The sequence below is a fragment of the Dissoconium aciculare genome (genome assembly GCF_010015565.1).
Source record: "Dissoconium aciculare CBS 342.82 unplaced genomic scaffold K489scaffold_2, whole genome shotgun sequence".
NCBI lineage: Eukaryota > Fungi > Ascomycota > Dothideomycetes > Mycosphaerellales > Dissoconiaceae > Dissoconium > Dissoconium aciculare.
In genome coordinates, this window is record NW_022984952.1 from 1,262,753 (window position 1) to 1,288,769 (window position 26,017).

The following is a 26,017-nucleotide window of genomic DNA, read 5'->3' on the forward strand; positions in this document are numbered from 1 at the left end:
TTTTGCCATTGTGGGATCCCAGTGCGCAATTTGACTTCACGCAAATTTTACCCCTCGAATATACACTAATCTTGGAATGCGGCACGTACCGATTGGCGCTACGTTCTCCAGCTTCTCGGGGGTCCCCTCCGCGGCCTTCGGCGCCGAAGGTCCAACGTCACTGGGTCAATCACTTTGTGGGTTACGCTCAGGAGTTGGATTCACGACGATCGTATTTGTGAGCGTATAATGAGCAGAACAATCTAAAACAAGGACAGATCTAGTCCCTCGGAAGAGTCTCGCGAAATTCTCGTGGTCTGGATCCCGAAGTTCTGGCCTCGCGCAACAGTACAGAACAATCCCCCACGCCCTACTCACCTCTCTGTAGAGATGTCAGAGTATACCCACCATGATAGACCATCGATTGGCATCATTCTCAACTTTCTCGTCCCGATCCTTGTGGTCGGCCGGCGCCTGTTCTTGGGTTGAGCCAAGGTTGAAGAAGCAGCGCATCGCAAGCGCGACAATTCCAGGCTTTCACTAATTGCCGCCCCTGCTGTTCTCGCACGTTGCGAAAGCATTGCTGTATCCACTGTTATCCGCCTTCGGAACGTGGTTGATCATTCCGCAGTAGGCGGCATGCAAGTATTTGCCCTTGATTTGGCTGAAGGCTCCAGTGTATGTCTGCTCCTGGTTTGGGTCCGTCACAAATTGGAAGAGGACGCGGTCGGGTCCTTGCTCTTTGCTTCCGCCCTTCCAGACTTGATCACTCCGCAGAATAGGATACTCTATAAATCCATAGTTGAGTTGTTTATCAGTCCCGTCCGAGCACTCGGGAAGATTGAAGTCCGCCCAGGAGGTCGTAGTACCGGATCCCTGGCCTGGCGTGTTCTGGTGTGGGTAGGCAGCGCCCTTTCCGTTTCTCTGGTACTGCATGCCGCTATTGATTGCGTTGACTGCTTCTTCGATGGCCATTGAAATGGTACTGTCCGGGTAGGTTTTAGATTCTGGGCCATTGTTGACCACAAGGGTACATCTTGGCGGGGATTGTGGGAGGTTCCTGATCTCAATTGTACGGGTGACGAGAGTGGAGTTGGTTTCTACTGGCTGTGGGTAACCGAACGCAAGCGAAGCTAGTTGGAGGCCAATGGCCAGAGTCGCTGAGATGTGCATGGCGATACGGGTGGGCCTGCGAAGGGCGTTCTTTGAAGACGAATGCGGGTAGAGTGGAAAGAGTGAGGAGTATGGTGACTTGGACGATTCCTTCGAACTCTCGACTTCCAAGAGAGCTTTATAATAAAGGTCTCTCAACTTTGCTCATCACATTGTCGAAGCTGATGAAGGCAGTGGAGCTGAAGCTGATGAGGCCCGTCTTCAGCCGCTTGGATGCCAGACCTCGATCCGTAAACGAATCACTTTGGTGCCTTGAGCGAAGGAATCAGCGGGTGCCACCAACAGAGAATCGTTTTTAAACCTCCCTTACGGGATCGCACGGCAGGGCCACTGTTTCGAGTCCGTAGCAAGACGGCTACGGTAATGGGACAAGTATCAATGTCAGCATCGTCATGTCCAACAGGTCATGGGCATTCCTTGCAATCCTTCATTGTAGGATCCCTGTTGTCGGTGTTTAGATCATCGATACGGATTGTCAGCATCGTCATGTCCAACAGCTCATGGGCATTTCTGAGAGATCTTCATCCCACTGGTACGATTGCCCCTGTCTGTGTGGGGATCGTCGATACGGGTTGTCAACATCGTCATGTCCAGTAGTTCACGAAACTCTTTTGGAAGGCTTCATCGTTGGATCACAGGCGCAGATCAGTCTCAGACCCGCGAGGGTTGTTTCTAAGTTGGGTTGGTAACGCGGATGCGTTTTCGTTACTGGTCAGGATTCGACTCACTACTGGGGTACTTTGAATTATTAGGGCAACTCCCACTTCGCGGAGAGTCTTTCCGTATTAGGAGAGTGTTTGTTGATCATCACGCGTTCAGCCGCGTCCTTTTATAGCTTTAGAAGGAGTCTGAAGGACCGTAAGTGGTGGCGTCTGTGCGCGTACGTCACTTTCCGGCCGCGTGAAGCAAGGTGCTGTAATCCAACACGAAGTTCAAGAACAACAAGGAGTCAAGTCCTTTAGACCCTATAGCCAATAGAGCGCGGGTCGCATCGTTGGCCCAAGCAAGCGTTGGCTCAGTGGACGACGTCGGCGATCTCAATGCCGAAAACACTGATGATGCCTGCCATTCCATCACGGACCTGGATGATGATATGCTTGGCCTGGAAACGCATAAATAAGATTCAATGTCCACGCCCATTGAAGGTCTGTATCCCACAACAAACAGGTATATCAAGTCTTCTACACTCCATATTCATTACCGAACCGTCTCCATCCAACCAATTTTGACCTTCAAGATGCAATTCCAAACCGCTGCCCTCATCCTGGCGTACGCTGTCTCCGCCGCCCTAGCCGCACCGGCGGCGGCGAGTGAAAGCAAAGCCACCCTCTCTTCCGACTACGTGGAGCTTTTCCGCGAATCGGCGAAGCAGTCCAATGGCCACCTCGTCTACTACGGTCCTCACGACGGGACCAAGAATGGATCCGTCAGTCTTCAAGCTCGAGCCGACTGTCCCACGGACACGGCGCCAACCTGCGACAGCGACAACGGGGCGAAGAACGATGTCTGCACCAGCCTCTATAACGAATTGGTCGACGACCCGGAAATCGGCGTTCCGGAGTCGCCCCGCCAGATCTGTTACAACGGCGATGGAGGCTACTGCTGCGTCTCCTGGCACAGTGTCGTCCCGGGCTTGGTGAAGGGCGATCTTGTCCCGTACGTCCAGCGGATGCTCGATTCGTGCACGCAGAATGGGATTTCAGGCAAGACTTATAACGTGAACGTCCATGAGACGTGCACAGATGTGTGTCTTTCGGACCGTGGCACTCACTGCTAGAAGTCTGGCGCCGATGGTCGAGTCCGAGAAGTTGGATGTCGGAGAGGTTCTGAGCTCAGCTAAGAACAATCTCCGTTTTCAATTCATCGATAGATAGTTGTCGAAATGATATTGATGTTTCAATCGAATTGTGCCCGGACAATTGTGAGCATATGATATGAGGAATTGATGTTTGCTTGCGATGTGTCTTCAACTCTCAAATAGCTCTGCTTGCAAATTCTGGGTGCGTTTTTGGAATGTATAATCCCAATCGCGGCTGCTCAAAGTCTAAAACGTGCAGTGGGCTGCTATGTAGGTACTTCGGTAGCTCATGCCGTCACGTCGAGAAATCTGAGATCGTACATCCTCCATCAATAATCTCTGAGACTCTCGTAGAAATTCTTCAGATTGCTGAAATAAGTACGGCAATGCTGCTGTGGATCTTCGGCCCACTGGTTACTAGATTTCTCCCACCGACTGAAGGTATACTATTCATCAAACGCCTTTAGCCTCCTGGAGTTCCTTCATCACACGCGCTGCTGCACTCGCGTAGCCTCGAGTTTCAGCAGTGACCTCTGGCCCATCTCCCCGTGAAATCGCGTTGAAACGTTCCAACCAAAACTCCCAGCGCGCCATACTGTAGCCGTTCTTCCCATCCTTCCAGAGACATCCTCTGAATTGATTTCCTACCTCGTCATTGTCTTCTTGGCGCGAAAGCGTCCAGATCGCCCCACCGGCGTGAAGCATCCACATGCAACCCGTCGAAATCTTGGCATCAACCGTCTGTGCTCCGTGATTGTCAGGCAATGACGCCTCCACCGACTGAGACAATTTCTCAGTAGGGTCGCTGGTAACCTCGTATCCGAAGTCGCGCCCTAGTCGATTCCACAGGCGGGCTTCGAAGCTGTTAATGTTGATATACTTTTCAGCTTGCTCGGGGTCGGATTCGAGGTATCGGTGGTAGTCGCCATGCTGCATTCCAAAGGAGCCGAAGAATCCGATTCGGACGACTTCTTCTTGGCTCTTGTGGAGGAGCTCGATCAAATCGACGAGATGCGGGTGAGTAACTGGGGCACGGGCTGCGAGGCTGCTGAGTCCGGTATGGATATCCTCCAGGTATTCGGAAGCCGCATTCGACGGTCCTTTCGCCTCGAGACGCCTGGCTTGCTCAACAAGCAAGTTCACGACGCTGAGTGCGCTGTTACGGCCCCTGATGAGATTGAGAATGGCCATCTTTTCCTCGTTGGCGTCAATTTGGATCGCATCTGCGAGGTAGCTGTCAAGCTGGGACGTCATATTATCCGATGTCATATTGGGTTAGTCTCGCGTTATTGCAGGAGTTCTGTGAATCGAATCAGATTGGAATTTGCCAAAACTGTGCACGTGAAGAACCCCGGTACGAGATCCGTACTTGAGGTTTGGATAGGCTCTCACAGAGCTTGAACGTCATCGGGCAACTACGTCATTTGAAACATCAAACGTTGCCTGCCATACTGAGTAGTATGCCAACTGATGAATGTGATCCTACAGCTGAATCATTGCAGTAATGATACCAACAGGTACCAACACTACCTGCGGTCATCGAAAGGAGTGATCCTACGGAAGGATTCAATTAGCGCAGCCTAAATCCACCTGCGAATATGACTCGTAAATATTGCCTCTTTCGTACAATATATCAACTAGGGCAGGAATCTCGTTGCGTTGCGGAGGTGGCGGCCACGCGGGCTCCCCCGGTTTCTAGGCACTTCAGCCTCTGACTGTAGCAACATAGTTCGGCATGGAGCGATCGTCGATGAAGGATTCCTTGGAGGACTGTCCACATCAGTGCAGCTAGGAGGTAGTTCCGCTAGGTATTCAAATAGCTACACCATATGCCGCATGTAGTAGGCTGTCACAAATGACGTTCCTTGTGACGGAATACCTTGCTCAGAGCTAGCCCGGGTGCAATGACGGTGCGGCCATGAGGCCGTCGATCCAGAATTTATTAGAAATTGACGACCGTGCGGACCTCAAGTCGGACATCAACTACCTTAAGTAAGCCATGGCGGCGTGGACGCACTCCTTACTAGGTAGGTTTGCAGATACCTCTGGCTTAATAGCGATGGACGATATTCCAAGGTAATCACGTACAATGTTGAAGTCGCGCATGTTGGACAAGGGATGTGAGACGAAGTCGGGCTTTAGGGTTGGGGCTAGCAAAAGTCCTGGGACTGTTTCCGCGACAGCTTGCACATACACCATCAATGATGCATGTTGTTCCTGGTGTATAACCCATTTCAATGAAAAGCGGACTTGAACCGTCCTTGTTTTGGAGAAAAGCTGCGGCGAAGCTCTAATAATCCCGTTCGTATTGATTCCTTGAAATCATGCAGAAAGCGTTCGCTGTCGCTGGTCCGGTTTTGGCCACAATCTTTGGCGTTTTCACCGGTTCGTACACAAAGATTGATAACGCACTGCCGCCGAATGATCTCGCGTGAACTCACACATTAGCAGTGTACACCTCATTTCAGCCAGCACTACAGCAACAGAAGGATGAAAGAGAAGGCAATTTTGCGGCGCAACATATACAACCGGCCAACAAGGATACAGCCATAAGCGATGCGATATTGAGTGATCTCAGGGAGGTCAGGCGAGACGTGGTTGGAAAGGCTGAAAGAGGCGGCTTCGCCTGGGGAATCCGACAAGCTTTGTTCGGGCCCAAGGAGACATCTTCATCGGCGCAACAAGTGCCGATAGATGCTGGTGCGGCGCAGGTTCCTGCTCGCCCAGAAGATTCAAAAGCGAGCGGGTCGTCCAAGACATGAAGAATACACACGTAACTGAAGCCGCTCTCTCCTCGCATATATTTCAATGCTCGGGGGACCAAAGCTCGACAACCTTGTTCAATGCACTCGCTCAAGAATGAGATTGGAATCTATCCACGACACTCGAAGGGCCGACGCCTACGCAAAGTCTTCTTCCTTGCTCTCGATCGTCTCCTTGACCCGTAGGAGCAATGTCGTCTTCCACTTGTCCAACTTCGACATCTGATCGAATTGAAATAACTTGTCCGCAAATTTATCCTGGTCACCCTCATCGACAGCCTCCGTCAGATCACATAGTAATTGGTGCTCTCGGGTCTGCGAAAAGCTCGGGTCAAGGTCGCGGTATGACTCCAAGGCTCGGTTGGTGGCGACTGAGTCGGCGTTTGCCAAATGGCAAATACCGGCCTTCAAGAAGTACTCCTTCACGGACCACTTCATGAGGTTGTTGTTGATAGCTGATTTGGCGATTCGCTCGTAATTTGAAATTGCTTTGAGATAGTCACCCTCGAGCGCAGAGAGATCAGCGAGTTTGAGGTACAACTTGTTAGCGAGCCTGCAAAGGTGCGAAAAATTAGCTGGTTCCATTTTCGTGACAGACTGGCGCCCAAATGAATTGACTTACTGTTCCGCATTGTCATTCTCGTACCATCCCGCAGCCGTCTCGTACGCTTCCATGGCCCTCTTCTGATCACCGAGTTCCAGCTCATACACTTCTGCAATGTTCTGTTTGTGTGTCGCCGCTCGTCGAAAGTTGCCCTTCATTGTGTAGTGATGGATGGCTTGTTCCAGACAACGAGCAGCGTCTTCGGGATCATCTTTCCGATACGATTTGAAAGCCTCTACGAGAGTGTTTGCGGCGTCATCAGGCTCATTCAGCTTCTGCTGCTGAATCGCTGCTGCTCGTTCGAAAGCCTGGCCGGCTTCCTTGCCAGATTTCTGCATGCGGAAGGCATTTGCTGCCTGGGTGTAGAGCTCGACAGCACTTTCTAGCTTCTCCGTTTTGCCGCCAAAAAGAGAGAATCCACCACTCGCAGATTGCGCCGTCTTCTCCGCCTGAAATGTCCTTTAGCGATGTTATGAGGGGTGGGCGGGCATGTGGTGTCCTACTTTTTGCAACAGTGCTCTCGGATCTTGCGCCATGTTCGTGGTATCGGACGCGAATATTGATAGGTGAGGATATTCAGAATGCGCAAGGCCCAGTATTCCAAGTGTCGAAGCTGGAAGTTGCTCACAGATCTCCGCTGTTCTGCCAGGTGAGCTTCGCCTGACCACTGAGGGCATACGATCACCGGCGGCACAACCCACCTGCACTCCAGGCAGCGTATGACGAAGCAGGGTCCGCCAACGATCGCGGGCCCAGCCGCCATATATTGACTTCGCGCGTCAAATCGCGTCCCCCAAACACGAGCCAAGGTCACGGATTTATGATTTTGTAGACGTTCTATTTTCATATCACTATTTCCCCCAGACCCCATCCATGTCTATATTCAGCAATTTTTCATAATTGAGAATAATGCCAACGGAGTCAAATGAAGTCTTGGCAGGCTCGTGGCGAGGTGCAAGATTCCGACGATGAAAACCTCCACGTGCAGCCTGATGTGTTCGCGGATTCAGATCGACCGCGCAAACGAATCAAATATGACCATTCGAGAATCACCGGAGCTTCAGATGATGACACAAGTGAAGATGAGCTCGCCTGGACGGCGCCAAAATTGGCTGCCAAGCTGTACGGCCAGAATACGTCGAACGCCCAAAACTCAATTAGATCACTGGAGACTGGCAATACCAATTCTATATTTCTGCTCAGCAGAGAGAGAAATGACAGCCAGAACGACGATCAAAATGGAGTCGATAATTCTGCCAAGGCAGATCAACGACCCGCTACACCTAAGGCTGGAAGAGCTAATCCCTCGCCCGAGCACTCTCAGTCAACTCCCCTCAGCGTCTTGAGCGTTTTAGACATGATGTCGTCGCCTCTGAGCGAACCGGAGAATTCTCCCGTGGCGCCGATCGGTTTTGTTCTTCTATCTCCGTCGCCGCAAAGGGACAGTGCGGGCCTGCCCAGAATTCATTTCGAGCGCAGTAATCCCACCGAAGCTAGCGCAAACGCCGACAATCCACGATTGTGGATGTACGATAGACGGCGAAATCTGCGTGCGCGGCAGGAGAAGCAGCTGCATCCATACATGTACGACAAGGCTCAATATCAGAAGCAATGCCGGGAGACCGGAATCAGGCCCGTTCGTCTGGAAGAACAACATTCGGCTAAGCCAGAGACCCAGGATCAGGCTGCGCCAAGCAGCTCCTGTGGCAGTAATGTGCCGAGCAGTCGGTCCAGTAGCCAAGACGACTCTTTCTCGGGGCTGGAGGCGAGCCATGATAGCCTCACTTTTGACGCTTTACCAAATCTCGCCAGTGTCGGTCCGGGTCTCGGATATTTCGATGACGCTCAGCCATCCTCGGACTCAGAAGAGCGAACACATAGTCTTCCCAGAGCTGCAAGACCGGGCGCCCTACCTCGACTGGGACGTATAGAGCAAAGACTTGATTTCGCCGTTGACCCAGCTTCTATAATGCAAGCACCTTTGTCGCCTTCGGAGACTTCTGACGATCCGGAAGACCATGGAAAGTCATCAGGCCTGCGGCCAGAGAGACGAATCTCTAAAAGAGGTTTCAGACTTCCGCCTCAACGGGCTGTGACTTCGCTACCTACTCCAGACGTGTCTTCTTCCGCCAAGCCACCCTCCCGAGTTATCGTATCAAGCGCTTCAACATCTCCAGAGCCTATAGGGGCTAGTCGCTTGGCTACTTCGACTGTCGATATATCATCTGAGGAATCATCGTCCGACGAGCACACCGATGTTGGTGTCGAGATCGAGATGATCAACTTGCAACGTGAAAGGAAAAGAATAAAGGGAGTTCTTCCAGCTTCTTGGCTGAGAATTGATCTGCAAAGTCGAAAAGCTGAACAGCAAGGCGTGCCGATGATGAACAACGATAGAACGACCCGAATGCCCACTCCTCAGAAGGGAGTCGCCCGCAGGCTAATGAACAAAGAAGCAAGGCTCCACGATGACTCAGTGTCTATAACGATATCTGATGGCAATTCGTCTGACTCGGAAATCATCGAGCGAGACGAAGCGCCACCGAGAATGCAGCAAACTACTCTGGTGATGGGAGGGATTGACATGCAACCAAGACTATCACGCGCAGTAGACGACGAGATCATTGAAAATGATTGGATCGACCCCATGCTCCTTAGCGGAACCTCACGACAGCGCATACGGAAGAAGCCCTTCAATCGGCAGCCACGCATCTCGGACATGTTCGCACATTCGACCCACGATCAAAATTTACTCTCCGAGGAGCGCACTGCCAAAGGTGGCGCGAGAAAGCATGCCGCTGGGCGGCGTCTGCCGACAAAAACATCAGGGAGGTCTCAGGTCAAACCGCCATTACGAGCCCGGAAAAACATCAATCTGAGCATCGTGGACGCGCCTGACCCTGATGACGGTATCAGAGCGCTCCCTCAATTTGTGCGACTTGCTCGACGTCAGGCTCGGAAACAACACGACCTTGGCAGGCAGTCTCCAACTGGGAAATCACTAAGGCTCGCCACGTCAAGTGAGACTACAGAAGCTTTGGCTACGCTCACTGCATGGCGCAAAGGCTCGATTGCTGCTCGTAGATTAACACCGCAACAAGATCTCACACGTACGCCTTCAATTCCGGCAAGGAGCAGGAGTCGCGCCCTGGCTAGGGTACCTCTATCGAGAGTCTCTTATAATGCGATCCGTTTTCCTGCCAACTATTCTCATAGCTCTTCGGCGAAGGAGCAGGACGATGTCGACTTGATGCATGCCCGTCTCCAGGCCGAGTCTCCTCATTCGCAAGGGATGGCCACCGATTTGAACACCCCGTGTCGACGTGAGCCGCCGAGACTCTCAACAAAACCGTTACCAGTATCTCGTTCTCGCGTGCCATTACGACCTAAACAGCAGAATCTGCGAGCAGCTCAACTAGAAACGCTGGAAAGTGCGTTTGACGCCGCACATAGGACTGCAGCCTTCGAGCGACGGATCCGCGCCTTGACCAACCATGGCGCATCCGCAATTCAACCGCTCGCCTCGCACGGCGTCTCACTTACAAGGTTTTTGCAGGAAGCATCTGGGTCGGAGGTCGTACCTCCAGCACCCAACGTCGAGCGTGAAGTGGTTCCGGAGAAGCCGACTGCCCATCACAAAGTCCGACGCAGGTCGCGCAAATTCGTGGCTCAGAGACTCGATGCAGAAGCGCGCCGTTATCGTCAACCTGACGCAGTCTTGCCTGAGGACAGTCCCGATGTTGGCGTTACTGAGCGGAGCCAGATCGAGCCAACTGCCGAGCACGTTCTTTCTGATCTTTTACCCGCGGGCGCGAGATACTCGCTCGATTTTGACATCTTCCCGTTGCATGTGGGCACCTTCTTCCACGAAAGCACCTTCATTGGGAGTGGTGATTTCAAGGCTGCGCTCGAAATCAGTGACAATGGAGCTGGACGGGGCTCGGGAACTGTGCGAATGACAATTCAGAATGACACATTCTTATGGGGAGCATGGAATGAGGATGTCGCGTCTGGATTCGCTAAGATTCCTCCGACCATATCGTCTATGTTCTCAGCCGTTCAGTCCTTTGATAACAGTGCAGACTATGCAAACAGCGTCGCGCACACGAGTCACCGCATAGACTCCTTGCTTCGACCTGTTTTACTATATCTATCCAAGGCTCTCCATTTCTTGGACCCTCTAGATCGAGTTGCCTGTGTACAAGAGGTGCAGCATCTTTGTTCCAACCTGCTCGAAGTCGCTATGGAGACTCAAGTCGACTTGTCAACCAGGAAAGATCCAGAACTTCGGATATTGCAATTCGCCGCCGTGCTCGCTTATCAAGCACATTCCATATGCCAAGACCCCGTATGTGGATCTGCCCTCTTGCAAAGGTGCAGCCAGAACCTAGAGAAGTGCATTGCATTCTTGGCTTCTAGTGCTTTCAAAACTAGTCTAGAACCTGTGCGCGATTTGTATGACGAATTCAGGCACACGATCAATCGCGAGCAGGGGGTCAAAGACCAAGCCAGCATGTTCAGCTGCATCGTGGTGATGAACCAGATTGTACGTCACACAGACAATCTCGCAACCCGGTTCTGGAGCCTGATGCCCCCTACCTTGTTACCGGGCTTGCGACCTGGTCCCCGAATGGCCGAGCTGGAAAAAAGTTGGTACGACATCTTCACTGTTCTGCCTGCGTTAGAGATTGACAGCGCTGGAGTGGCTCGCGTCGGCTCTAGGCTCCAAAGAGCGGAGGAAGATTGGAGCGCCATCGGTAAATTGATCAGAAATGTGCTCGAGCTATACGAGGGCTCCTGTCGCATCCCGGGATCTAGCCTGAACGATTACATTCGAACGATCCTATCAAGATGTTCACTGCTTATCAGCCGCTGGGGATGGCGCAAAAGCGAGAGTGTTTTGGGCATCATATATGATTTCTTTGCTCGCCGAAAATTCTCTCTGCTACACAATGAGGACAGTCGAGGATCACCAAAATTTCTGGAGAGGTTGCACACACAGCCCTCGCTCGAAATTTCTACAGACGACCGATCGTTCCACATATTCTTGAAGCTAATCGCCACAAGCTTGCTGTCGATGCGCAAGTATCATGTTTACGATGACCGGAGGATTGGTGCGATTGCATGGCGATTCATTCCTAACCATCAGCGAACGTTTCTGAAAGATGCCGACTTGCAGCAATCGGACCTGGATTCTCTGCGTAATCACTGCGACCTGCTTTGCACCTTATACTATGCCTCACCTCCGGCGAACAGAGTCTCTATTGAAGTTCTTCAAGGCATTGTTGACCACGCCAACTCGCATCTAGAAGCATGCCGTCTGAGTGTCCGGACTTGGGCAAATGTGACCACCTTTCAGGCATCTACCTCGGAGTCAATTCAAGTTCTTGATCCCCTGCTTAAATGGCTCGACGCCATCATTTCCGCCACAATTGTTCAATATCATCTCGCTAGATCCGAAGTCGAAGTCGCGGTCAATAATGCCGAAGGAAATGTTCTCATGGGAAATGCTTACCGAGAGAGCGTTATAGCCAAGAACCAAGCCAGGCTGGGAAGCATCCTGATTGAAGCTTTAGTTGGTGTACAAAGAGCCTTGCGTTCTTCGTCCAGCGTAAAAGTGGCTGAGTGTCTTATTATGCGCGCTCCTTTGCCAAAGATTCTCGAACTGTTTGATCCCGCTCAGCGAAGATTGCTGCCCGTGCTCAGTGAAGTCATCACCACCATCAATGCCTTTCTTGATGTATACAAGGACACACGCCAGATTTTGATGGAAGAAACTCAGAGCGACGATAGCCAAGACTTCGGAGATCTCGGTGCTCTTCACGAGCTGATTGCAACAGAAAGCTTCCTTGAGTCAGACGGTCTCGATGCCGTGGATGCGATCTACAGAATGACCAGCCAATTTGTGTCAAACGTCATCGGTGCTGACATGGCCAGTGACGACGAACTTCTGCAAAAGATTCTCGACGCGTGGCTTCGGATGGGCGATGCGCGGGTGCCGGGGCACATACTTCGAAGACCAAACTACATGAGCCAATACAGTAATCTAGGGTGGAACCAGATGCGTGAAACAGCGCAGAAACGCAAATTTACCCCGTACATCATTGCGCGTTTTGTCGAGATAGCTGAGCACGACCAGGAAGCAAAGTGGCCGATCTTCACAAGCTGGCTCGTATCTTTGGTGCAGCGTGAGGCAACGCTTAAGTTCCAGCACGTTCTCACGTCATCTCTATTGAATTGCTGGAGCACAGAACCACTACTGCAGAATTTGCCATTCTACAAGGATGCTCAGGACGACAAGTTCAAAGTCACATTGGTTGTGCTGCGCGAGCGAAGGCTGCTTCTGATCTCCGCCGTTCTCTCCAACATCAGAGAGTCATTCGACGACACGGTCTCGGAGAATCCGCGAGGGGTTCAAGAAATCCGCGCGAGATATGCTGCTATTCTGGGCGACGTGATGCAAGCCATGAAGACCAATTACCAAGATCTTCAAACATCGGACCGGACTGCTGTGGCAGCTGTCGACGTGCAAGGAGCATATGTCGAGTTTGTGCACCATGTCGTTTCGTTCCTACAGCAGTATATTCTGGACATTTGTACTATCGACAGATTCTTCACGGACTCTGCGGCGTTCCCGCTCCCTGCAGCTGATCCTACATATGTCGTCGGTAGGTTGAGAAGCTACATTCCAAAGCTGAATCAGGCCAGAACGAGGAAGCAGCTTGTGATCTTCCTTCATTCTGTCAGCGAGAGAGCTGCTATTGAGGGTCATCAAGTCTACCTCATCAATCAGATATCTTCATCGATGTTTGGCATTCCTGAGCGAGGGAGCAAAAGTACGCCCAGCCTGCGGCATATCTTCTTGTCTTCTATCCTGCCTGCATATATCGAAAACTGTCTGATCAGCGAGAGCGGGTGGGTGTTCACGATGCCTATTCTCCGAGCATGTCAGGGGGTGCTGAAAGATCTTTACTATCACGTGCGCCTAGAAGAGCCTGCGAGCATGTCGGCTGCCGATGAGATGCTCACATCAGTGCTGCAAAGCATGACTAGTCAACTTAACGTCATTCTATCACAGCCGGATCGGCTGGCGAAGCAGCACGTGCTCGCAGTAGTCTCGGCCATGCTCGACATCAGTATCTCCTGCCTGCCACTCACTTCATTCATCGAGCCTGTCTCGAGCAGCGCGAATCAAAATCGAATCTGGGACTACTTCGAGGCTATTTCCGCGATAACAAATTTCATGCAAATGCAAATGGACGGAGATGTGGACGAATTTGATGTACCACCCGTGTTGACGCACCCGCGCGTCCTTTGCCCGTGGCCTGATACGAAGGCCTACACAGAACAGCAGATCATACAAGCGAACACGGACTGTTTCAACCAAGATGGGCGATACATGATTCGCAAGGGCACTGTGCTGAAGGAAATGCACGTGGAGACGCTGGACTCCGCGAGCGAGCAGGGCAAATTCCGTCGCACACTTGATGTATTCCGGACGACGCTGGCTCGAGCCAAAAGAGAGTGGAGGGTACACGACGCTGAAGCGCAGAATGTTTTTCTACATGGCCTGGTGGTGTGAGATCACAGTCCAGAGGTACTTACTGTATAGTCTTTAATGATAGTTCTGGAACGCTGTGCCCTTTGAAAATGCAGCAATAACGCGTTCGTTTCGAGCATGTGCGAAATAGACATTGACAGATTGTTTCAATCATGATCGTGAGAGCATATCTTTTCTTCGATATGCGTCTAACCATCTATACACAACGCTATCTTGTAAAAGTTTTGATCGAAAATCTTCCACTTTATACAGATACATGACTCCTCTCGGCCCTGTGAGGATCGATCTTGCGAGAAAAGATTCAGTATGCATAAATAGATGTGACTCGTAACGCCAGGTATCAGGACGACGCCGCTGTACCCGTAGAAAAAGAACCTTTGCCGCCGCCATAAAATTGCTTCCATCAAACCCTCAAAAAGCAGTAAATATCCAATAAAATGCAGACTCCACGACCAACACGCTTATGCGTATCGCACGGTCGGCGTCCGCGTCGCGTAGCCCGGCGCTGGGATTGGCGGGCCGCCCCACTGGCCGTCATCGTATCTCTGAGTCGGACTTGAGCCCTGGTTGTACCAGCCCTGGTTCGGTGGGGGTGGTTGCTGGCGCATGGGCGGCTGCTGTTGCCAGCCTTGCCAGCCGTTCGGCGGTGGACCGGTGGGTGACATTTGCGAGACGGGCTGGTGGCGCTGCCGACCGCGGCAGCAGCGGACAAGGCAGACCAGAATGGAGATGACGATGATGCCGCCGACACCGCAGGCGATGCCGAGAACGAGGGCGCGATTTTGTTCGAACCAGCCGGAGAAGGAACCGCCTTGGCATTGACCCTGTGGAGAAAATGTCAGTGAGCCGATTCATGTGAAAGTTGGGATGATGACGAGCTTCAGTGGGCGACTTACATTGTAGCATTTGCCTCCGTTGTCGCAGGAGGTGCCGTCGAGGAAGTATTGATTGATTTTATAGCACTGGCCGGGTCCAAACGCGGAACTTGTGCAACTGATGGTACAGCTGCCACTGTCGCAAGCATTGGTGTCATTGCCGAGGGCGTACTGTCCTCCCATGACAGTCTTGCACTGTTGATCGCGGCTTGTGCACTGTCCCGAGGCACATTGAAGTCCGTTGCCACAACTGTCACCGTTGGGAGTCTTGACATCCGTGGGGCAGAGTGGCGAAGTGCCAGAACAAGTCTCCTGGGGGTCGCAGACGCCAGTACTCGCGCGGCAGACGGTCGAGGCAGACGCGAACTGGCAGCTGCGACAACAGTCTTCATTGCGATCGTCACAAACAGAGCCAGTGGTGAACTTGCACGTAGTTGGGTTGCAGCAGCGATTGTCTCCGCAACTCGCCGTACCACCACAGTCGCAATCTTCGCCCTGTTCGACAATTCCATTACCACAAATTGGGTCGCTGACGGTTACGACGCGGCGATTGTCCGTCAGGCAGGTGCTGTTGATAGCATTCCGCGCAAGCGCAGTACAAACGTTGCCGACCGAGCAAAGACTGAAGGTATTGAGGTTGGAGCCGGAGGAAGGATTCATGATGTATTTTGCGCCAGCATCACATTGTGTGCTGCTTAGCGGACAGCACTGCGAGGATGCAACGAAGTTTTTGTCTTGACACATCCCACTGTCGCAATCATGGACAGCACCGAAAGTGTGCCCGGTCTCGTGCGCAACAATCTGCCACTCACTTGCTCCAGATGTTCTGACAACGACGTTGGCACCCGCATTGATGTGGCCATCGGCTTGCGTGTGGCTTCCCACGGCGCAAGACTGGCCGAGCCAAGCCAAGCCAACAGTAGTGGCCGTGTTACAGGTCGTGAACAATGTCCAATGGCTGTTGCTGTCTTTCTGGGCACCTCGCCATGTGGAGAAGTAGTCGAGTCGCAAATTGACGTCTACACTACCTGAACAGGCCTGATTCCATCGTGTCGCATCCGCAGGTGTTCCGGGACAAGTCGCTTCGGAGACGATGATGTTCTGAACGGCCAGCGTGATGCTGAAGGTGTCTTCCCAAATCGCGGACGCCAAGTTCATTTGTGTCAGAGCGTTCTTCTTTGCTGCATCGGTCGAACTGAATTGGGAAGTGTATGTGCAGTCCGTGGCGACACCGACTAGAGCAACTTTACGAGTGGTTGGGCAGCCTACCCTCGAGCCAATCACACCTGCCAAGTTGGCGACTGGACCATTTCCACCTGTAGTCGAATCCAGTTGACGTTTGTTGAATAGGCTCGAGAAGTCCATGCGGCCGAGAAAGCCTTCAGATCGCTTTGCCATGGCCAGGAAGACAGGATGGTCAGGACGAGTGTTGAAGGCCAGCTCGTCGGCGCGGCAAGTCCGCGCCTCCGCTCGGGCTTGTCGTCGGAGGTCCTGGTGCTCAGGGATGTCATCCATGATATCGGAATCGCGCCATACTACCATATATTCCTCATCCTCGTTAGCCGCAACGACTACCTCGGGGTCAGCTGCGTGGCGAATTTGCGAGTAGCTGGTCGACGTCAAGACATGGTAGTTGACGTTGTCCACGACAAAGACACCCTCAAAGATCGGCTTTTGCCCATCCTGCAGAACAGTGATACGCGCCCAACCGGCGGAATGCCACTGATCAAGTCCAGTGCTAAGACCTTTCACCCATGTATCGCCTAGGAAGACCTTGTGTTCGGAACGATCGATCACTTCTGTCCTGCTTATTGTTCCATCTGCCGCCAAGTATTGGACTGAGGCTCCTTCTCCCAGGATATCATGATTCGGTTCTAGTCTGAGCTTGACATGAAGGTCGCCCTGGATGTTGAAGAGCAAGTTGAAGTTGGACAGAGAGGTTACGCGGGTGGTTACTGTGGAGATAGTCGCATTCTGGATCGTCGAAACAACACTGATGGGGTTTCTCGCAGAGGAATGTGCCTCGACGGATGTGGTGAAAAGTAAGGTGGCGGCGAGCAGAAGCGACTGCCGAGAGAAGAAGCGCATTATCATGCGATGTGGCGCTGTGATGCCTCCAGCGAGCAGACCGTGGAGATTGAGGAGAGGACGTGGAACGAGCCCGAGGCGTTGATGTCGAATGTAGGATGAAAGAAGATGTCCCAGCAGCAGGAATTTGGGCACAAGAAAGACGGAGTGGTATGAAACAACTCAAAGTAAAAGAACGACGATTAATAAGAATAGTAACGAAAGGATTGCATACTGATGCGGCGAGGACGGCACAGTCAAACGAGTAGAGAGAGTGTGTAGTGGTGGTGGTGGTGGTGCAGGACGCAGGCACAATTGTGCTCACACACCCCGTTCACAAACAGAGTGACGGCCCGTCGTGCTTTGTCCCGCCGCTGTCAGTTGGTGGCTGTGTGCATGTCCCGTCAAATCATCCCGTACTGAGTCTACTCCACTGTGCTGGGCACTCTCCAGTCTACTGCAGGCGAAGAACTGTGCCCAAATGTTCTCTACTCTTTGCCTCCTCCCGGAACACGATTCTCCGGCGAAACGGTTTTGAATCGTTGCAGTGCATTGTCCGACCGATGATTACGAACACGCACAGCACTTGACGAAATCGATATGTTACAGTACATACATGTAGGAGAATGTCATATAGAAGGTGCTGTGCTATTTACGCGCATGCAGGCCGTTCCTCCTTCATTGACACAGCGTGAAAATAACAGGCGCTTCGCATTGATGAAACGCCTGAGTCTCGTTTCTGATCACCGCCCCGGGCTCATCACATGGCCGGTAGGCAATTGCGGGAGGATCGGTCGCTCGGTGCAGCAGGTCAAATGCATGCAATTGGTCTAGGTCGGCCTTGGTAGACACGCGTGTGCCAAGTGTCAGGCGAATAAGCCCGGCTAAGGTTTGACTTCCCATCTGCAGGACTGCGGTGCGGGTTTCTCTTCTGCCGGAGAGAAAAATGATGAGTGGAGGGCAAGAAGCGTGGCGTTCTGGCTGGAAGTTTGGGCGAGAACCCTCCGCGGTAGGCAGAGAGCGAACTCTCCTGGATTTTATTAATAGAAATACTGCCCGGGCTCTCCAATGCGGCACGACCATTCGTGCAGATCTAGACTGAAACTACCGTAAAATAATCAACACTGTGCCGCAGGTCTCGTGGGGATTCTTCACTGGAACGCAAAACGATAACGAATGTCATGGGAAACAGAAAGATGCTAGTGAAACAATATTGTACATTGTTGTGAGCCGTACACAAAAATCTCCCCTCTCTCTCCCCGTCCGGGTCGCCGGTGTACAGCCAAGCAACCCTGACAGCGGTTAGAGCCTGGGCATTGCGTACACGACTTCTTCCACCTCCGTCATTTCCAAGATCCGCGATCGCGCGCGGATCTGGACGACCGGCCGAAGCGGGAATTTCAAAACTACCTAAGTACTACTAAATCATTACATTACAGCAGGTACGCTGCCGGCCGCGCGGTATGCGTGCTCGGCATCGTCATTAGAGCATAGTGGCCATGAGGTGACAATCGCGTTCTTGATCAGATCCAGGCCGTTCATGGTCGTTCAGCTTCGGATAAGACGCGATGGAGCAAAACCTTTGTGCATGAGTCATCCTTCAACGTTCAAGGCGGAGGAGGTTGGCGCACTCGGACAGACATCTCATCCACGCCAGCATCTCCTAGCCCAAAGCCATAGCCCGCCTTCTTCTTCTTCCCGCGTCCGTCTCCGTATTGTTCATCGAATTTGCGGATTGCCGTCAACGAGCTCATGTCCTCGCTAATAGAGGCACTGATTTCCTTGATGGCCTTGTCGAAATGACGTGGAGCCAGGGTACGCTTCTCAGGTAGCTTGAATTCGGGATCGTTCGATTTCGATGCCGCCAATTCGGACTCTTCGCGGACACAGGCGAGAGCTGCTGCAACGCACAAATTCTTCAGGTCAGATCCGGAGTAGAATGCCGTCTTTTCCGCCATTTCGCCCACAGAGACAGCGGGGTCGAGCTGTTCATCTCGAAGGTGGATCCTGAGGATGGACTCGCGGTCTTTCGCGACAGGCAAGTCCACCAGCAGTCTCCGCGGCAGGCGCCGGAGAACGGCATCGTCAACGTCGAATGGCCGGTTAGTTGCGACCATTATAAAAACGTTGTGGAGGTCCATCCCGTCCCATTCGCGTAGGAATTGATTGATGATTTCGCGGTGAGTGTTTCGATTGCCGGCATTGCTCCGGCTCCCGAAAATGGCATCAGCCTCATCGATGAAAACAATGCACGGTGAAAGCTTTTTCGCTAGACTGAAGACGGCTTTCACCATTTTTTCTCCTTCACCAACATATTTGTCGTAGATTTGCGCGCCGCTCACCTCGAGTACGGCAGCCTTGCACTCTTTGGCGACCGCCTTCGCGAGCAGCGTTTTACCGGTACCTGGAGGGCCATAGAGCATCAGACCTGTAAGTCGGTCCTGAGCAAGGATGCCGTACTGGAAGGCATCCGGTCGAGTCAAAGACAGTGAAGTCAGCGTCTTCAGCGATTCGATCGTCTCAGTCGGGGCGTGCACTTGCTCAAAGCCGACCTTAATGTTCTGAGGATCCACCACGCCTGCCAATAATTTGGCTTCATGGGCATTGCACTGCTTCTTGAGTCGTTCCATCCGGACTTTCTCCTTTTCGCTAGAGGTGGCTGTGCTACCTGTCAAAGCTTCCTCCGACGATGTTCGGGATATGCCTGCGGTAGCTGCCCATGCCTGAATAATTTTATCAACGGTGTCGCAAACTTGTAAAGCGAGACCGATATGCACAGGGCTGATGTTGTCAGACCTGGCATGGCTCTTCGCCAGCCCAATCGCAGCCAAGACGACGCGCTGAATGCTATCCTGCGACAAAACTGTCGCACCAAGTTTCAGCTGTGCCTCACCCATTTGTTCGAAGGCTTTCTCTCCGGACAACTCGATAGTCTCCATCGGCCGGAGGCGACGTAACATGCTCTCCATGTGGCGGAGATTGATCTCGACGATTCTTCCGTACATGGATTGCCCAGTTGATGGCGTGTCCTGGAATTTTTTTGCTATTGGAGCGAGCGAGGATATCGGCGGAACTACTAAGTGGCGAAATGGCAAGTTGATACGCTGTTTTGCGTCACCAAGCCAGCGGAGCATGTCGAGGAACTCAGTCCGTGGCGCCGAAATTGCAGAAGTGCCGACGACGAGAATATTTTCTCCCGCCTGGCGACGCTTCCGTGCCAGACGGACGATGCGGCGGATCATCGTGTTTCCTAAGGATGTTTTGCTGATGTCTGCCAAATCGCGCAAGTGGATAATCTTGGCTGGTTTCTCTTGGACTGATGCCCGACCTAGGCCTTCCGGCGTTGAATCTGACTCTTCAAAAGTATACGACCCTTGGAGTTTCGACTTGATGAGTTCGTCAGAGAGTAATCGTGCAACATCGGTCCTCCAAATATTGGGGGTACGGAAAGCCTCGTCAGAAGCGTTAATACCATGATTAGTCTTATCCAAGGAATGGTCCGAGGAGTGTCCCCTAAGTTGTGCATGAGAGGCCTCAGCGCCTGTGATCGGGAGAGCATCTCTCTTACGTTCAGGCGCGTCGAGCAAACCGTCAAGTACGGCGACCAATCTTGCGTCGTCCCATGAGACGCCTGTGTCTCCGTCTGGAGAGGAGATTCGTGATGAGTTCGAACTTGAAGCCGACGGTCGAAAGTCCTCTACAACAATGCCAGCGACGTTGATACTGCTCAACGCTCTATGCAACTCGTGTCGTCTTTCGAACAGAGCTCTTCTGATACCGTCAAGATTCCCGAAGCCTAGCCCTGACGGAGCCTGTCCATCTGGGTCGTCATCTTCCTCCTCATCTATCTCTTGTGCTTCCTCTGCACCGTCCTCCTCGGCTGATGCCTCGCTGCGTGCAGGAATTGCAGCAAATCCCTCATAGACTTCATAACCTAGTGACGAAAAGGAACCAGGCAGATCCGAATCTCGTCCGACGAAATCAGACGTCAGCTCGGCGAGGTCATTGACATCCAGGCGGATCAAGTCAGCATCCGCAAGAGCCGCTAGAGACTCCACCACCTCATCCATGCTGGCATGCGATTTCGCATCGGGACAGATCAACGACAAATCGACCCTTGATGCTGCGAATGACGACGATCGATGAGAATCTACCGCTGCGGTCATCCCGGCCCTGACACCAATCTCAGCCTCCAACAGTATCCATCGTAGTACGTTGCAGAGTTCATCTGAAGTCTTCTCCGTTTCTCTCGCCTCTTCTTTGGAGACAGGGCCCACATCGGGCTTCTGCCCAGCTGGTTCCGCCCCCGGCGTCACAGCAGGGGGCTTTGTCAGGGCAGGCTCGTCCGTGGTATCAAATTCCGTCGCTGAATGCTTATCCACATCTACAAGGTCGTCCTTTTGCGGGTTCGCAGCACTCCGGATTGTGTTATATCGAAAATTGAAAAAGTTGCCCTCAGTGGGTGACTTTTGGGGCATCCTTCCTGCACTTTGCTTGGTCGCATCCCTGTCGCGATTGACTGATAATGGCTTTGACGCCACTCTCGATGCCAGCACAGAAGAATTAAACGATGAAGGCAAGGTGAACAATGTGTGGCCGGTCTCCCCGTCAACACACCGCAACACCCGAATCTTTTCCGTGCCGTCGGCCCGCTGCACTGATTCTATCTTCAATTTGACGTTGTATCGCAGAAACCAATCCGGTACTGGAGGCGGCGCAGGGATTGCATCGACTGCGTTTCTCCGCTGGCGCAAGGTCTTCCGAGCCAGTGGCTTGCGGACTTCGTCACTCTCTTTGACATCGCTGCCTTCCACCTCTTGATCTTCCGTCGGTATAGCGATTCCGCGTTTGTGCTGCTCTTCGCTTGGGCGGACCGTCGAGGTAGGGGATGACTGGTTGGGGCGATTGTTTGAGCTGGGGCCCTGGGAAAGGCGCGATGGACCTTGGTGAAATTCGCGACCTGTCAATGCAGCATTGAGCTGACGCCCTCGCGACGTATGCCGCACGCGCACCCCATTGGCGAGACGTGCGCTTTGGCGTGCTATCGCGCGCATTCAGAAAAGAGGTGCCCGACACCGTGTGCAGCGCCGAACAGATGTGGACATGGAGCTTTGAGTTACAGATGTGGATTTGATACTCGATGGCACCTTCAGCCTGCAGGTGCACTTGGTCATGAAAATGGCCCGATTCTACCGAAGTTGTGCCGGGCGGACAATGGTCCGGAAATCCATGGCTCGCATTACCAGCACGGTACACGACGATGAAGGTGCTTGAACGAAATTTGAAAGCTGGTTACCAGGTTTGACGCTCTGACGAGCAGTAAGTGAATATAATTCATGTAAATGTTGGATCAAAAGAAAGGCGATTCCATCACGCCATCTCCAACACTTTGTCAATCCAGCGCTATCCCTATTTGCTACCCTTTGACTCCTTCACAGTCGCGATGATCGTGTCCACGACCGATGGGTCAGCAAGTGTAGAAGTATCACCCAGCTGATCCTCCTCGCCTGCCAAAATTTTCCGCAAGATACGACGCATGATCTTGCCAGAGCGCGTCTTTGGCAGATCAGGCACCGTGAAAACGATCTTTGGTGCTGCGAAAGGTCCAATCGATTTCCGCACTTGCAGGATCAGATCCTTCTTCAGTTGGTCGTTCAATTCATGGCCGTCTTTGATGGACACGAATGCGTTGACTGCCTGTCCAGTGAGCTCGTCACTGACACCAACGACAGCGGCCTCGGCGACAGCCTTGTGCTCAATGAGTGCGGCTTCAATCTCAGCAGTGCTAAGACGGTGACCAGAGACGTTTACAACATCGTCGACACGTCCCCGGATCCAGTAGTGACCCTCTTTGTCACGAGCAGCACCGTCTCCTGTGAAGTAGTAGCCCTTGTAGACGTTCAGGTATGTGTCCATATATCTCTTGTGAGCACCATAGACTGTGCGGGCCATCGATGGCCATGCTTGTTTGAAGGCCAGAACGCCCTCTACATCATTGCCCTTCTTCTCCTCACCGCTGACAGGGTCGATGATGGCGGGCTCGATGCCGAAGAAAGGAAGTGAGGCAGAGCCTGGCTTGGTGGGAGTGATGCCACCAAGAGGCGCAATGACGTGTGATCCGGTCTCGGTTTGCCAGTACGTCTGCAAGAATCGTCAGTATCATCCATCCGCAGACTTTCCAAACTAATGCAATCACTCACGTCAACGATGTGTGCCTCCTTCTTTCCAATGATCTCGTGGTACCACTTCCACACTTCGGCAGCGATTGGCTCTCCAACTGAACCCAGCACTCGCAGACTCTTCATTTGATGCTTGACATGGTCGTCGCCCGCCCGCTTCAGCAAACGGAGAGCAGTGGGTGCGACATAAAATTGGGTGACGTTGTATTTCTCGCAGATTTCCCAGTAGCGGCTGAAGTTCGGGTAGGCCGGTGTGCCTTCGAAGACCACAGTCGCAACACCAAGGACCAATGGGGCGTACACGACATAGGTGTGACCAGTGATCCATCCGACATCACCGCCACAGAAGAAAGTATCCGAGTCGTGAATGTCGAAGACATACTTGCCAGTCGCAGCGGCTCCGAGCAAGTAACCAGCGGTAGTATGCATCACACCCTTGGGCTTACCAGTCGAACCCGAGGTGTATAGCAGGAAGAGAGGATCCTCTGAGGACATTGGCTCCGGAGGGTAGTAGTTCGGCCACTTCTCCGTCTCCTCGTGCCACCACCAATCACGGCCCTCAGTGAAAGGAATTTCGGCGCCAGTTCGCTTGAAGACGAGGCAGTGTGAGACGCCGGGGCATTGCTTCAGAGCCTCGTCAACAATTTTCTTGGTGCCAATCAGCTTGCCGCCACGCTTCCCTTCGTCAGAGGTGATGACGACTTTGGATTGAGCATCGACGATTCGGTCGCGAAGAGAGTCGGAGCTGAAGCCAGCGAATACGACTGAGTGCACGGCTCCGATACGGGTGCAAGCCAGGAAGGCGAAAAGTGCCTCTGGGATCATAGGAAGATAGATGGCGACAGTATCGCCCTTCTTGACGCCCATCTGCTTTAGGACCCAGGAGAGCCTTGACACCTCGCGCAACAATTCGCCATATGTGATGGTACGGCCTTCGCCCGGTTCATCAGATTCGTAAATAATGGCTGGCTTATCTGGATTCTTGGCGGCGTGACGATCAACGCAGTTGTATGATGCGTTGAGTTTGCCTTCCAAAAACCAGGCATTGTCGCCGCCGGCCAGGGTACCTGAGTGCACAGTTTGGAAATCGCGCTCCCAAGTCAAAAGGTCGCGTGCCAGTTTGGCCCAGAATTTGTCGGGCTCCTCGATGGACTCCTTGTACATGGCATGGTAATGGTCTAGGTTGTCAAGATGAGGCTTACTCGGGTGTTTGCTTTCACCGTCGTTAGTCGGCCTGTATGAAGTGAAGAGGGGAATAAGAGGGGTGGCCTACTCGAAAAATGCGCTCGGAACCTGGTAGGTCTCCGCAGAAGAAGATTCTGGGATGCCCTCAGGCTGTGGTACTGTTTGCTCTTCTGACATTTTGGTCGTGTCTGGTCGTTGCTTCAATGAAGAACGGTGACAGAACTAGAATGTGGTTGGTCTGTAGGCGCAAAAGGATGCGATTGATGGTGTACAAGAGCTCGGGAGAGCAACGGGGTCATATAGGACGCGCACGAGAGGCGACGTGAGCCCAGACTCCACTTGAAGTAGCTCCCGGAAGGTCATTCACAAGTCTCGAGACCTACTTTGCAATCCTCATAGCCGCTATTGTTCCCAGTTAGCGGGCAAGAGGCTTACCGTCATGATGCTCTCAGCATTGTAGTACTTCGGAATGGTCAATCACAGTCCTCGTTAGGATGCCTCGGAAGATCGCAACATCGTGATATCATGCTTTGACCGGCCCATTGTCCTTCACACTCTCGACAGAGCCCGTACCTATTCGAGACATACGCAAAGCTCACTCATGGTCGAGGACGCAGTCATTTCGGTCCCGCGAAGATAGCAATCACGTCAACTGGAGACAGCTAATAGTCAATGCCCAGCCGGAAAGACATCATCGCACAGCGATCGTCGTTAGTACATCGAGGGCCATCGGGAAAGCTACACGACTTTCCCTCGCTCAAGCGCTCTTACCCCACCAATGCAAGCCCCGTTTTGACGTCTCGCGCGCGGCCCCCGTGTTCCGCAATGCATCCTTGCCCCAGACATTGGCGGCGCTGCTGCTGCTCCTGCTGCTGCTGCCCCGCCAGCTCGCAAATGGTCTGGCCGTAGAGGCTGCAAGTGTCGAGTCGTGTCGTCGGTTCTCGCTGGTGGGTGTCCAAATTGCCGTCATCGCGTCCACTCTCCTCCTTCCGTCCGAATCCATCCAGCACGCGAGCGGAAAAGTCGTGCTAGACATACCAAACCTCACGAGCGAGTCTAGATGACCCATCCGCGCATGCCAATTTGATTCTCATCGCCAGAGCCATCATCAGTCCAAGCTCAACGCCCATTCGTCAGAGGATTCATGTAAATCATTCGAATACCCAAGCCACCAGCTAATCTGCTTCCAAATACATGAAGACGTCACTATCATATTTGGAACGTATTCGTGCCATGAATCTCTTGTCAATTTCTCCACGACATAATGTGTGTATTCCGGTGCCGAGTCGTCCAGCATTGCGAACGATACGCCAGACTCGGAGACGGCAGTCACTCTTTCACGGGCGTGTGCCTTAGGCTGTACCTTCACCTCATCCCTCACAGTGGTCGGCGATGCATAAGCAAGCGTCGGATCGGATATCATACATTGTATTCTGTTTTCTCGAGTCGGGGTTCACAGCTCTGCTGCAGATGTCCTCCAAATATGCAGCCTGTTCGCCGTGCCAAGATGCCGAGCATAGGATTCCGTGGACATATTGCGGCAGAACATGTAAATATCAGCTGTATGGCGATGTTTCGCTCAGCGATGTACAGTTGTGGTGGTCTATCTGCAGGACAACTTTGACCGGATCGTTTCGTTCGGTACCTATCTATGTCCTCATCACTCGAAATTTCCGACGGCGGGTAATGCGGGCACGAGTGTGAAGACGAGCGCTTCCCTATTAGACAGCGAACAACCATGTTGTTATTATTACGATCGTATCAAATCGGAATCCGGGCCAGGCAAGGGGGTGATCGATTGGCACTCAGCTCAGGCACTACTTGGATGTGCATT

At 52.7% G+C, this 26,017-nt stretch overlaps 9 protein-coding genes across 9 annotated transcripts; 3 read left to right on the forward strand and 6 right to left on the reverse strand.

The window, feature by feature from the left end:
• Positions 1-382: 382 nt before the first annotated feature.
• Positions 383-1,333, reverse strand: K489DRAFT_111028 (uncharacterized protein). The gene has a single exon (XM_033598895.1). The coding sequence runs from the start codon at positions 1,150-1,152 to the stop codon at positions 520-522; it is 633 nt and encodes a 210-aa protein (XP_033463302.1). The 5' UTR covers positions 1,153-1,333; the 3' UTR covers positions 383-519.
• A 758-nt stretch (positions 1,334-2,091) lies between these two features.
• K489DRAFT_376667 (uncharacterized protein) lies at positions 2,092-2,991 on the forward strand. Its single transcript, XM_033603972.1, has one exon. It carries the CDS (start codon positions 2,279-2,281, stop codon positions 2,927-2,929), a length of 651 nt encoding a protein of 216 aa, XP_033463303.1. The 5' UTR covers positions 2,092-2,278; the 3' UTR covers positions 2,930-2,991.
• Positions 2,992-3,052: 61 nt separating this feature from the next.
• Positions 3,053-4,473, reverse strand: K489DRAFT_111049 (uncharacterized protein). The gene is made up of 2 exons (XM_033598896.1): positions 4,320-4,473; positions 3,053-4,250 (listed from the first exon to the last, which is right to left on the reverse strand). Exon 2 carries the CDS (start codon positions 4,217-4,219, stop codon positions 3,404-3,406), a length of 816 nt encoding a protein of 271 aa, XP_033463304.1. The 5' UTR covers positions 4,220-4,250; positions 4,320-4,473; the 3' UTR covers positions 3,053-3,403.
• An 801-nt stretch (positions 4,474-5,274) lies between these two features.
• K489DRAFT_407035 (uncharacterized protein) lies at positions 5,275-5,712 on the forward strand (the record flags this gene model as incomplete). Its single annotated transcript, XM_033607325.1, has 2 exons — positions 5,275-5,335; positions 5,402-5,712. 2 exons carry the CDS (start codon positions 5,275-5,277, stop codon positions 5,710-5,712), a joined length of 372 nt encoding a protein of 123 aa, XP_033463305.1.
• Positions 5,404-6,966, reverse strand: K489DRAFT_376669 (TPR-like protein). The gene is made up of 3 exons (XM_033603973.1): positions 6,820-6,966; positions 6,335-6,765; positions 5,404-6,265 (listed from the first exon to the last, which is right to left on the reverse strand). The coding sequence occupies exons 1-3, from the start codon at positions 6,850-6,852 to the stop codon at positions 5,851-5,853; spliced, it is 879 nt and encodes a 292-aa protein (XP_033463306.1). The 5' UTR covers positions 6,853-6,966; the 3' UTR covers positions 5,404-5,850.
• A 214-nt stretch (positions 6,967-7,180) lies between these two features.
• K489DRAFT_376670 (uncharacterized protein) lies at positions 7,181-14,016 on the forward strand. The gene has a single exon (XM_033603974.1). The coding sequence runs from the start codon at positions 7,242-7,244 to the stop codon at positions 13,896-13,898; it is 6,657 nt and encodes a 2,218-aa protein (XP_033463307.1). The 5' UTR covers positions 7,181-7,241; the 3' UTR covers positions 13,899-14,016.
• Positions 14,017-14,137: 121 nt separating this feature from the next.
• Positions 14,138-17,120, reverse strand: K489DRAFT_350722 (uncharacterized protein). Its single transcript, XM_033602431.1, has 2 exons — positions 14,774-17,120; positions 14,138-14,701 (listed from the first exon to the last, which is right to left on the reverse strand). Exons 1-2 carry the CDS (start codon positions 16,844-16,846, stop codon positions 14,339-14,341), a joined length of 2,436 nt encoding a protein of 811 aa, XP_033463308.1. The 5' UTR covers positions 16,847-17,120; the 3' UTR covers positions 14,138-14,338.
• Positions 17,121-18,426: 1,306 nt separating this feature from the next.
• On the reverse strand, positions 18,427-19,449 carry K489DRAFT_313311 (AAA-domain-containing protein; the record flags this gene model as incomplete). The annotated part of the gene is made up of 1 exon (XM_033600929.1): positions 18,427-19,449. One exon carries the CDS (start codon positions 19,447-19,449, stop codon positions 18,427-18,429), a length of 1,023 nt encoding a protein of 340 aa, XP_033463309.1.
• A 2,779-nt stretch (positions 19,450-22,228) lies between these two features.
• Positions 22,229-24,360, reverse strand: K489DRAFT_312102 (acetate--CoA ligase; the record flags this gene model as incomplete). The annotated part of the gene is made up of 3 exons (XM_033600833.1): positions 22,229-22,960; positions 23,020-24,211; positions 24,272-24,360. 3 exons carry the CDS (start codon positions 24,358-24,360, stop codon positions 22,229-22,231), a joined length of 2,013 nt encoding a protein of 670 aa, XP_033463310.1.
• Between the last annotated feature and the right edge of the window lie 1,657 nt (positions 24,361-26,017).